General features: G+C 41.2%; 1 protein-coding gene across 3 annotated transcripts in view; it reads right to left on the reverse strand.

The window, feature by feature from the left end:
• The window catches only part of EPS15 (epidermal growth factor receptor pathway substrate 15), a 164,956-nt gene extending 156,826 nt beyond the window's left edge, over positions 1-8,130 (reverse strand). For all 3 annotated transcript variants that reach the window (XM_067726095.1, XM_067726094.1, XM_067726096.1), the window contains exon 1: positions 7,930-8,130. In XM_067726095.1, the coding sequence (XP_067582196.1) occupies positions 7,930-7,962 (33 nt within the window). In that variant the 5' untranslated portion in view covers positions 7,963-8,130. The remainder of the gene's footprint in view (positions 1-7,929) is intronic.
• Between the last annotated feature and the right edge of the window lie 4,939 nt (positions 8,131-13,069).

Raw genomic sequence — 13,069 nt, forward strand, 5'->3', positions numbered from 1 at the left:
TTTGCATTGTCCCTTATGATTAGCAATGTTGAGCATCTTTTCATGTGCCTGTTGGCCATCTGCATGTCCTCTTTGCAAAAATGCCTATTCAGTTCTTCTGTCCACTTTCTAATCAGGTTGTTTTGTTTTGTTTTGTTTTTATTGCGGTACGCGGGCCTCTCACTGTTGTGGCCTCCCCCGTTGCGGAGCACAGGCTCCGGACACGCAGGCTCAGCGGCCATGGCTCACGGGCCCAGCTGCTCCGCAGCATGTGGGATCCTCCCAGACTGGGGCACGAACCCGTGTCCCCTGCATCCCCTGCATCGGCAGGCAGACTCTCAACCACTGCCCCACCAGGGAAGCCCTGATTGTTTTTTTGATGTTGAGTTATGAGCTATCTATATATGTTGGATATAAACCCCTTATCAGTCATATCATTTGCAAATATTTTCTCCCATTCAGTAGGTTGTCTTTTTGTTTTGTTGATGGTTTCCTTTGCTGTGCAAAAGCTTTATGTTTAATTAGGTCCATTTGTTTATTTTTGCTTTTATTTCCTTTCCTTTAGGAAACAGATCCAAAAAAATGTTGCTACAATTTATGTCAAAGAATGTCCTGCCTATGTTTTCTTCTAGTAGTTTTATGGTTTTACATCTTACATTTAGGTCTTTAATCCATTTTTTGTATACGGTGTTAGAGAATGCTCTAATTTCATTCTTTTACATGTAGATGTCCAGTTTTCCCAGCACCATTTACTGAAGAGATTGCCTTTTCTCCATTGTATATTCTTGCCTCCTTTGTCATAGGTTCTGACCATAAGTGCATGGGTTTATTTCTGGGCTCTCTATTCTGTTCCATTGATCTATGTGTCTGTTTTTGTGCCCGTACCATACTGCTTTGATTACTGTAGCTTTGTAGTACCATTATTTTTTATTGCACTTGCAATTATTAAAGCATTATTTATATCACAAAGTTTCTTATATCTCACTTCTATCTTACTTTTGTACAAAATATTAAAAAGCTCACATTTATGTGATAGGGAAGCACAGTGCATGAGGCCAACTTTCAACAAACATCATTATTATATACCAGGTTAACAATGACCAAAACTTGATAATATACCATGTTGATGGGGAAAAGGCACAAACACTGTTGATGGTATAAGCTTTCTGAATGTAAACTGGCAGTATCTTTCCAAATTAAAAATATCCTTTGGCCCCAAATTATACCTACTAAAAATTAATGCACATACACATGTGCACAAAGATGTATAAAAGAATATTCACTGCAGCACTGCTGGTAACAACAGAAGATCACAAACAATATAAAAGTCCATCGTTAGGTGGCTAGTTAAATAAATTACAGTATATTCATATAAAGGAATATTCTCAAGTGTTGGAGATAATGAGGGAAATCTGTATGTGCTCGTATAGAACAATCTCCTAGATCAATTACACTAAATAATAATAAGCCACAAAATATGCAGCTTATTCAAAAGAAATATACATACACTCACACTATATATATAGCATATCTTATATATATGTGTGTTTGTGCATATATGTGTGTGTGTGTATATATATATATATATATTTTTTTTTTGCATCTACATCACAGACTATTGCTAGAAATACACACAAGAAACATCAAGAATGACTGCCTCTTGGAATGGGATTGAAGGCCAAGAGCAGGATGGAGACTATCACTGGTATGTGTGAATTTTTTTTTTTTTTTTTTTTTTTTTTTTTTTTGCGCGGTACGCGGGCCTCTCACTGCTGTGGCCTCTCCCGTTGCGGAGCACAGGCTCCGGATGCGCAGGCTCAGCGGCCATGGCTCACGGGCCTAGCAGCTGCGCGGCATGTGGGATCTTCCCGGACCGGGGCACAAACCCGTGTCCCATGCATCGGCAGGCGTACTCTTAACCACTGCGCCATCAGGGAAGCCCTGAACTTTTTTTTAACATAAGTTTTACAGTCGGTAAGTAAGAGAGCCAGCATAAACCTAAGTCAAAATTCTGAGCCTGACTATTCTCTAGTTTGAAATAATGATAATAGTCTAGCTTACTGATTATTGTGAAGATCAAATGAGAGAGCATAAAATGCTTCGTAAATTATAAAGCAGCACACAAAATTATAAATTAGTCCTCTGACTGAATTCTCCAAACCAATTGTAATAATAATTTTTATCATTCTTCTGGCCAATTTCTCTAAACCCAAAGACGGGAATGTTTAAGATGAAATGTGAATATAGATGCCATCTTAGAACACAAAGTTTTACTTAACATATAGCTATTTATTTTTTTAATTGAAGTATAGTTGATATCAATATTACATATAGTTATTGATTTCAATTTAAAAGGGTGAATTTTCAAAAAACTTGTCACACAGAAATGCTAAGTTGTCTGATTACAGAAGAAATACATGCTCACTGTTGAAAAGAAGGTAAGTAAAAATTATAACTATGCTATCATAAAATCTTGGTGTTTTTTTCTTCCAGTCTTTTTTCTATGATGCTTAAGTGGATTAGATTATTTGTCTAAATAAAATGTTTCCACTGTACTGTAATACAGCATTCAAATTACAACATCCCTCAGATTAATAAAAATTTTTAATGAAGACATAATATTTTATCTTGTTGATGAGAGTTCCACTACTTTAAAATGAAATTTTAGTATATGGGTTTGCCTAACGAACTCTGCCTAGGTTAATTTTTCATTTATTTCTACCAATTCTCCAAATTACCCAGACCTCTATGAATGGATCTTTCCCCCCCTCCCTCCCTACATACCTCCCTCTCCCATCCCTTCTCTCACTTAAGCCATCTTACTGATTTTGGTTTCCAGAGTTCCAGTTTTATTAAGTCCAAAATTCACAAAACAAAGAAGCGTATAACTGTGTTTAAAATTCCTTGAAGAGCAAGTAAAAACCTTAGATTGAGACCTTAAATTAGACTATTAGTGAGACAGGGGATTAGAACTATGATTCGTCACTAAATAAAGATGCTCAATCTTTTTCTACTACATGTTAGTCTGTTATCATTGCTCTGTCTGCAAATAGAGTGAAAACAAAAGAATACACTCTATTGGACAAACCAACTGTTCCTAATTAATTTTAACTGTGACAGCTCCTTCCAAATGCTGAACATTCCAAGCCATTTTTGAAAACTGTTAAATACTGCTCAAGGAAACAAAGATTTCCTGAATATACTGGACTGTAACTGCAGGCAAAAAAGAAAAATATCATTATTGTGCCATTCCCATAGTAGGAACTCAAATGATATGTCATGTTGAATAAATACTCCTTTTCTGCTTCTGAGAACATGTTATAATTTTCACACTCTGCCCTGTATTTACCATCATAACTGTTAAACCAGACTGCAAAGGTGATACCCATATTAACACATACTGTCTACTTTAATGAAATTGAAAATAAACACCAAAAGCTGAAATTATGGGAGATTTTTTCCCTCCAATTTCCAAATTTTCTGTAATGCAGTTTTATCACTCTTTCAATTTAAAAAAAGCATTAAAAAAAAGTATCCTTATAGCATGTATTGTTTTTGATCAAATATTAAGACTTTTAATTAAGTCCCATTCTAAAGGCTTTTTTATTATTAAAAAAAAGAATCCTTGCTAAATTAAAACAAGAAAACTTCAGCATAAAGCTGAACTGATAGATGATTATTTAAAATACTCATATTATGCCATCTTTCAATAAAATAAAACCTTCCTCATCATCAAGAGCAGTACTTGTACGCCCACAATTGTACTGTCAAGAAGCCATGAAAGGTACTGGAGATTCAGAGGCAAAAGATAATGCTTCCATACTCAAGAAGTTTAGTACCTAATTAGGAAAACAAGGCAAATACTGGAAAAAAAGAATAAAAAATACAAGGGAGCAATGGATATGCCGAGCATGTAGTACACAGAGAAGTACAGTGGACAGATTTTGAAGTCGTACAGACTTTGGTTCAAATCTTAGATCTATCACTTACTAATTTATGCAAATTATTTCCCTCATTTGTAAAATGGAGTGTTAGGTTAAGTGAAGTAAAATTCTTGGCATACAGTAACACCCAAAGGGAAGCTAATAGTATTATTATCATTATTATTAGAGATACAACCTTAAGGAAGAAATGGGCAATCAGCAAAGTTTAAAAAGAGGAAGCATTAATATCTTTCTGTAATCTACCACCATAAGCAAAAATCACAAGAGCTTTCTCACTCAAGTTTTACTTCTTATTGACGAGAATAGAATACCCAGCGAAGAAAACTAAAATTAAAAAACACTAAGGCTGGACTTCCCTGGTGGTGCAGTGGTTAAGAATCCGCCTGCCAATGCAGGGGACATGGGTTCGATCCCTGGGCCGGGAAGATCCCACATATTGCGAAGCAACTAAGCCCGTGAGCCACAACTACTGAGCCTGCGCTCTAGAGCCCACGAGCCACAACTACTGAAGCCCACGCACCTAGAGCCCCTGCTGCACAGCAAGAAAAGTCACCACAATGAGAAGCCCACGCACTGAAACTAAGAATAGCCCCCGCTTGCTGCAACTAGAGGAAGCCTGCATGCAGCAACCAAGACCCAACGCAGCCATAAACAAATAAGTAAATAAATTTATTTTAAAAAAAACCACTAAGGCTATATTGCACTAAAGTACCATAGGAAAGTCACCACTAGATTTCCAAATCATTGAATATGATCTATAAAAAGAATGTTCTTTGGAAAGGTCCTTAGATCAACTAATTCAAACTCTCCAACTAGAATGGAAGCTCCATGTTTTTTTTGTCTCCAAGCTCCAAGAACTGCCATCTAGTTTGTTCATTAGTATATCCTCAGCACCTAGAATAATTCCTAGTACATAATTAATGGTCAGTACATATTTGTTTAATGAATATTAAAACTAAGAAAACTGAGGCCTGGAGACTTAATGCCATACAGTTAGCTCCTGGAAGAGCTGGGAATGAAACTAACATTTCATTATTCTAATAGTCTATCCTGTCTAGAAGCTAGACCATGATAATTTACATAATTTATTTTGTTGGTTGGGGAATTGGAGGGTTGGTTGGCAGGCAGAAGAAAGAGGAAGGAAAGAGTAAATTAAAATATTTTTCAGGGGCTTCCCTGGTGGCGCAGTGGTTGAGAGTCCACCTGCCGATGCAGGGGACACGGGTTCGTGCCCTGGTCCAGGAAGATCCCACATGCCGCAGAGCGGCTAGGCCCATAAGCCATGGCCGCTGAGCCAGCATGTCCGGAGCCTGTGCTCCGCAACGAGAGAGGCCACGACAGTGAGAGGCCCACATAACGCAAAAAAAAAAAAAATATTTTTCAGGTGTTTTTCCCCCAACTGTCAGTTTTGCTTAGTTGATAAAGGCAAAAAATTATATACAAGACAATCCCAGTACAGTACATAGCACATAAAAGGTACTGAACAAACATTGGCTGAATGAATGAACCTACTCCAAAACCATTATCATCTTATGATCAGAGGCAGAAACTAACTTCAGCATCAGTTTAATCTTTGTAACTGTCATACAACCCTTCAGAATTTTCAGCCATTCATAAGACAAACAGTTATTAATCACTTTCTTCCAGATGGGCACTGAGGGAAACAGATGAGTTGAAAGATGTCCCTGCCCTGGAGGATCTCACTTGAGTATAGCTATGTCTAAATGTGTGTTGGGGCAGGGGGGTGATGGTGACATAAACAAATCAATAATGAATGTGAAACCAGGGTGCACTGTTATCTCAGTTTATTTGCCTCAAGCAGTTAAAAAATTAAATTAAAAAACACAAATCAGCAAAGTTTTTAAATAACAAGGAGGCACATTAGGGTATATTAACACTTGGGAAGTTTCTTTTTCCTGTGCCTTTACAATATACCTTATTGCCTCTTAATGTCTTAAAATCAAAATATTCTAAATTGACTTATTTGGCTATTCAATATAAATGAACCATCAGTGTTTGTTCTCTTACATGTAAAACAATGAAGGATAATACTCCTGATTCAGTATTTACTTTATGTAGATGTTAATATTTAAATATATAACCACAAGAACATATTTAAATTACTTAACTGTCTATAAAATTGACAGAGCCTGAAGAAAATATCCAGAGATGATAGTAAATAGAAACTGAAAACATGGTCTTACCCAGGGAGAGAATAAAGTATGCACACAACTAAGAAGCAAATCTATAGAAGTCCTCAGGGGAGGAGAGGGGAGAACTTCAAGAGGGGAGAACTCCCGCTGGAATTGGACAACAGAGCCAGAGAGCAACAGCCTGCCAACAGGATCTTGCTTAATGCATATCACTAACTAGACTATTAAAAAGTGAACACCCAAAAGTCAATGTTGCCATTCCCCGAATCTGAGTTTTCAGGAGGACCCTTCCAAAGAGATTCGCTACCAAGATTAAATCACCATTTTCCAAGTACTCTTCCCCAATATCTGCTTGTCAAAATAGGATAAGCAACACCAAATAAACTGGAAAAGAAACAGACTTCACTTATGAAGCTGAAAATTCCTGCAAGCTGAACTTAGTTATCTTACCGGAGGCACAAGTTATTAACGTGATTCCTGGTTCCTGTGGAGAACATTTTTCACTCAATATCTCTATCCTCGAATGCTAGGCAAAAGACCCCCAAAGTCTCTTGATCCCAACACAGGAAACTCTCCCGCCCCAATGTATAGCCTATCCCAGTGTTCTGCCTTAGATGTCCTGACAAATCCAGGCCAAGGAGACTACAAGGTGGCGGGGAGATACTACAGGGCAGGCAGGAAGGCTGGGGTGGGCCCCAACGGAGAAGTCCATGGCCACCAGCTCTGCAGAGAACAGGCTGAGAAGGTGAGGTTGGGGTGAGATCTGGTCAAAAAAGCAGGAAGGGACTGACAGGTGCACATCCCCCTCACCATTCAGGACACCACAGGAAGATTACAATTGGCTTTCTTTACAGAGAGCGAGGAACAAGGCTCCCAGAGTGATGCTGAGCGGTTTTCTGGGAAGCACGAGGACTGACTCTGAAGGAAGCAGAATGGCAAGAGAAAAGACCCTGAGAACAGGTTTTGGTGAAGATTCCCCCAGTACACGTGACCTCTTACGTCCTTCCCAGCACCAAGACTGGTGGGACCATCACACCTGTTCAAGGATGTTTCCCTGTTTTCCGCTTGGACAGCGATAGAGAGCCCACCGGGTAGGAGTGGTAGCAGAACTGAGGAGGAAAAGACTGAATAAGGGGATCTGACCCAGCAGGAAACCTGATCAGGAGGGGAAGAGGCTGAATCCAAGAAGGGGCTAGCAAGGTAAGTACGCGCTCTGGTAGAATGAGACTTATGTGGAAGAGAGACTGACTGGAGAAAACTGCTGGAGAAGGGTTTTCGTCGGACTCCGCTGGGAAAAGGCCGGTTTAGAGAGGAAAGACTGGCTTGGAGGCAACCCTGAGCGCCTGGCTCAGGAAGGTGACTCTGCCTGTCCCGAGGGCGAGCCTCGTGTGGGACAAGGGCTGACCCGAGGATGAGGCTGATCCGCGAGAGCTCAACAGGAGCTCACCTGGGTGCTTCTGGCCTGGAAGGAGGAAACTTCCTGGGTGGGTGAAGCAGAACTGGAGTGAGAGGAGCGGGCACACACCAAGCGGGTCGGGGGGCACGGCGGGGTCGGGAGGAGAGGGCGCCGCGTGGGGCGGGGCTGCGGCGCCGACCGGCCGGAGCGGGGTCGCGGCTACCCCGGCTGAGCTACCGTCTCGGGATGGCGTCCTTCCCCCAGTCACACTCACACTCTCTCTCTCTCTCTCACACACACACACACACACTCTCACACGCGCGCGCGCTCGCTCTCAGTATCGGCCGCCCCGCCAGGGGCAGAGAGAAACTCCCCAGGTCGGTGAACCATAGGACGGTGGGGGAGGGGGCCGGGGACACCGGCCGTCCGAGCCAGGCGGACTGGCGGGTGGCGTTACCTGTGTCAGAGAGAGCTGGGCCGCCGCAGCCATGGTGTTTCCATCATGCACGGGAGGGGAAGGAAGGACTGGCTGACGGGGTCTCGGGGCGGGGAAGAGGCGGAGGGAGCAGCCGGAGGCGAGGCCCGGGCAGGCAGGCGGGCGGGCGTCTCCCCTAACTTCGACAACTTCCCTCCTCTCGCCCGCCCCGCCCCGCCCGGCCCCGCCTGGCCCCGCCCGGCCCCGCCTGGCCCCGCCCTCTGGGCGCAGGCCGCGGCGGCGCCCAAATCCTGGCGCCGGAGTTTTTGTCGCCGGACTGGATCCTGCCGCTGGGGCCGCCTGAGAAAACCCGGCGCGGAGATGAAATTAAGCACGAGCTGTGGAGGCAGAGACAACTCCAGATTGTCCTGGGAACTTTAATCAAGTCACCTACCCACTCTAAGCTTCTGCTTCGGAAGAATGGGGGAAATTATACCCAAAGTCCAAGTTGCTTGTGAGGACTAAATGAGATAACGATAGGAAATAATAGCGGTACTTTACATATGCCAGAATCTGTGCTGGATGCTTTATTTTTAAATTGTATAAGTGAAGGAACCGAGACATAAATAAGTTGTTCAAATGAGGAAACTGAAACACAAATATGTGTCATACGTAAGGTCATAAAGCTGATTAGATAGCTGGTGGATTAGCATCCAGGTCAGACTCCAATACTTTTCATTTTAACCATTGGCTATTAGGAGGTCATATCGAAAGAGAAGACTCTTAAATGAAAATCTAGGTGGGAAGGGGAAAGAATATTCTCCTAGCCCACTTGCTGCCTACCATATTCAGACTGTTCAATAAAAGAGCTCAGGGGCCTGCACCACTCCAACTCCTCCCTTAAGTCCACATGGCAAACCCCTCCTGCTTTCTCAAGACACAACTCAAGTATCACCTTTGCAAAACATCTCCTGACCTCCCAAGTCGGAGTTACACACTCTTCTTTTTAACATTTCTTCTCTACCTTATGAAGTCATCATCACTCTAATGACTTTACATCTGTCTACCCACTAGACTGAGAGCTCCTCAATGGCAGGGACTGTTTCTTATATATTTCTATATCCTCAGACACTAGAATGCGTTATGTACTCGGTAAAAGGCCTTAGTTCCTGCCAAGTTAAACATAACACAGCCTACACTTTCTCATGCTGCCGATCAGTTACTTGAAATCCTCATCCTTAAAGGCTTGGCTTATATGCCACCTACTTCAAGAAACCTTCTAGGAAATCCCACCCCACCTCTTAGTTGCTCTGATATGATCCTTACACTCTGCCTTGTTTTTAAGAGTTAGTTGAGGGCTTTTCTATACCCCCACTAGATTGTAAAATCCATCAGAATAGAGGGCTGACTCACAACTACACCCCTCTCACAATCTGGCCTAGCACAGAGTAGGCCTTAATAAATGTCTTTGCCTGGAATGGGTCTTCCTTTCTCAGTCATGGTGGCTTCCCACAACAACAAACCATAACTCTATCAGGCCCACACCCCTGTTAGCATTCTTGTAGTAGTCCCCGTTTGACACACAGGAGGGCCAACTGAACAAGGCCAAGGATGGAGTTAGCCCCATGTAAGGTTTTAGACCTTTACCACCACAGGCAAACCATCCCAGAAATGCCCTCAGAAATTCCTGACTGTACTCAGACCCCATTTTTACAAGGTCCAGCCAACAAAGAGCCAGCCATGCAGGTCTGGTGAGCAACAACTTACTCAAGAGAGTCTCCTTTGGCCTCTTTTTGCTGTTATTCTTTTTAACTTAAGGGAGAAGGGAAAATAATGTTTTAAATTACTCCTTTTCCACCTGGTACATTTATCAGCTATAACTACCACTGGTGTTTCTACTTTAATTTTCTAATTTATATTATCACTTTTGAACTTAACAACTATGAAAGGTAGTAATCATCATACCCACTTTACTGATGAGGTAACTGAAGGTCATAGACATTAAGTGATTTTCCCAAGGTTATACAGCCAATAACCAAAGCAGTATACCATAGTGGAATAAACAGGGCTTGGACATCAGAAACATCCAGGTTCCAATCCTGTCTCAACTATTTAATACTTGTACAACCTTAGGGTTATTGTGAGGATGAATGAGATAACATGTATGGAAATACCTAAAGATGTAGATACATGGATTTAGTTAAGAAATCTTAAAGTCATGGAATAAATTGCTACTGGGAGTACAAATTCGCTTGCTGTTCAAGGAAACTCCTCCAAACCATATTAGAGCAGGTTTGGGCCTTGGTTAAAATAATAATAACGATAATCAGACCCCTAAGCAAGGGAAGACTACTTGTATGGGAATTGCCCCAGGCTCCCTTCCAGACCACCAATAATTTGTATTGGCTACCTTCTTTGCTCATTGGTTCTGGTTTAAATTAAAAACTTGACATAGTGGGGGATGGGAGTGATGGTCTAAACTCTGGAAAAGGCCTAGAACTTCCAGGACTGGATGTTTTTTTAGATGACACACCAATGAGAGTTTGCAAATTCGTGTCCCAGATCTCATCAAAGCACTGGGTCATATCCCAGATCTATTTTAGGAGGGTAAAATGTAGCTAATGGAAGATATGTTATGATCTAATTCATTGTAAAAAGAATGAGCTTCATGGAGCAGACAAAAAGAACTTATCTGTTTTTTGTAGGGCAACTTAATGTCTCTGGGTCTGTAAGCTTCATATTCTTCATGTGTGCATTGGAGGTAATAATACCTACCTTGTAGGGATGGTATAAGGACTAGAAATCATGCATAAATGTCTTATCAAAGAGCCTGGCCTGAAATGGGTGTTCAGTAAGTGGCAGTATTAATATAAGGATACCATTTTTTTTTGATGTGGACCATTTTTAAAGTCTTTATTGAATTTGTTACAGTATTGCTTCTGTTTTTTTTATGTTTTGGTTTTTTGGCCACGAGGCAGGTGGAATCTTAGCTCCTCTACCAGGGATTGAACCCACACCCTCTGTGGTGAAGTCTTAACCACTGGACCACCAGGGAAGTCCCTATAAGGATACCATTCTTCAACATCACCATTTAACTCTCTACCTGTCAAACAACCCTCCAATTACTAAGTCAGTTTTGCAGATACATTAACTATTAGAAAGGAGTGCTTTGAACAGCTGACACATATATCCCTGTCATTGTTTCCCTAGGTAAAGTTGTGTGCGATGACTTACTTCTGCATACTGATAGCCAACAATTGCTGCTCTCATGTACATTATTTCATTTAATCCTCACTATAGGGGTTATTATTAATTTTATTTTACAGAAGAGGAATTTGTCCAAATTCATAGTGACAAGGCTAGGAATTATACATAGGTGTTCTGATTCAAATGTGCTTTTTACTAGGGCATGTTGCTGGTGTCCTGCAGATATTGATCACTCCCAAGAAGACTTCATAATACGGAGCTTTTGACCATGGAAACCTGAAGATGAGGCTATGGATTTATAGTAATCCGAAACCCAAGATGATCTTGAAGAAGAGAACTTAGATCATGAACAGCTTTGTCATCAGCCTATCTTTCCATCTTTCTATCCTACTCTAACTCCACAGCCCCTCCCCAATCCATCCTTAAGAGAAACCACAGCTACTTTTATTTATTTTCCAACTTTGGGAGGTGACTGTCATATCAGCTCTTCATGAACACTGCATGTCTGTGACGTCAGCTTTTAGAAATGCAGGCTGATTGATCGAAACTATGGGGGAAAAAAACCTGTGAGGAGCCCTCTGAGTATACAAAGAACCAGTTTATTGGCATGAGACTTTGAGATAGCCCTTCTATATAAATAGTGCTAAGCTACAAAAACAGAAAAAAAATTATACTACAATTGTAATGGTAATCTGGAGGTCATGCTTCCAAGCTGCTTGTTTCATAAATATAGCCCATTATTGTTCATGTTTGCCCAGGGCAGAAAAAATATGTGAGGCTGCACAATAACAACAATTGTGCTACACAAATAACTGTCCCTGTGCCAGGGACTGGAAAGAACAAGCAGTAAGAGATTTTTAAATGCCACACACACCCAGGGTGTGATAGCACAGTTCAAAATTGTCGTCATTGCTAATTTTTCAGGGCAAGGGGGTGTCCTGGGAAGAGCCTGAATTTAGAACTGGGAAGACCCAGCTTAGTCCAACTTCCTTATTTTGTGGCCTTGGACAAGTCAAAGAACTATACCAAGCCATGGTTTCCTCTCCTTTAAATTGAAGGTAATAATAGCACCTACCCGATAGTGCTATTATGATGATTAAATGAGGTTTCACGTGAAAGCAGTTAGCCTGATACCTGGCACACAGCAGACACTACATAAGCGTTAGCTCCTACTGGAGAATATTTAGGATTTCAGAAGCCAGAAACAAAATAGAAATCATTTTTAAAGATCTTCAGTGGGACCCTTAAAGGAACCTGAATATTGAAAAAAAAAAAAAGGCCTACCTTAAAGTTTTTTTGAATAAAATTTATTCATTTATTAGTAACGTTTATTGAGTTCTGTAGAGTAAGGGAGATTATTACATTTATGTCCCGAAAGTTCCACTGGCTTGTAGCAAGCAAACAAATACAGTTGTACACTTGTCCTATTTCCTTCCTTTTTCTTTCTTTTTTCTTTTTTTTTCTTTTTCCTTATGAAGGGTCCCAGAAGCTATACGAAACAAAAAGAACACCACGGGAAAGAAAATATTTACACTCAAGGCTGCAGGTCCTTTCATCTGAAGATTTCAAAGAATTGTCTCCATAACTAATTACAAGTCCTGCTTTAACATGGGGGAATGCTGAGACACCATCAAATTAAGAAGCTTGCCCTAAATCACAAGGCAAGTCTGCAGATGGGCTACAGACAGAACAAAGCTGTCCTGTTTGCCAGCCTTGGGCTCTAAAGTAGGGCACATGAAGGTCAACAGAGGCTTCAATTAATGAGGAGAAAAGTTTGGGGAATTCTGATTCTGTACCTTTGAATTATTGCAGTGACAAGAACATGGGCTTTAGAGTAAAATTTGATTTCAAGTCTCAGCTCAGCCCATTACTAAATATGTAACCTCAGTGAAATCATAAATTAAGTCTTAGTTTCCTTCTCTGTAAAATGGGGATATTAACTCCTACTTCTAAGGTTTGGGGTAAGTTAAATGAT

Source organism: Pseudorca crassidens, chromosome 2 (genome assembly GCF_039906515.1).
Source record: "Pseudorca crassidens isolate mPseCra1 chromosome 2, mPseCra1.hap1, whole genome shotgun sequence".
NCBI classification, from domain to species: Eukaryota; Metazoa; Chordata; class Mammalia; order Artiodactyla; family Delphinidae; genus Pseudorca; species Pseudorca crassidens.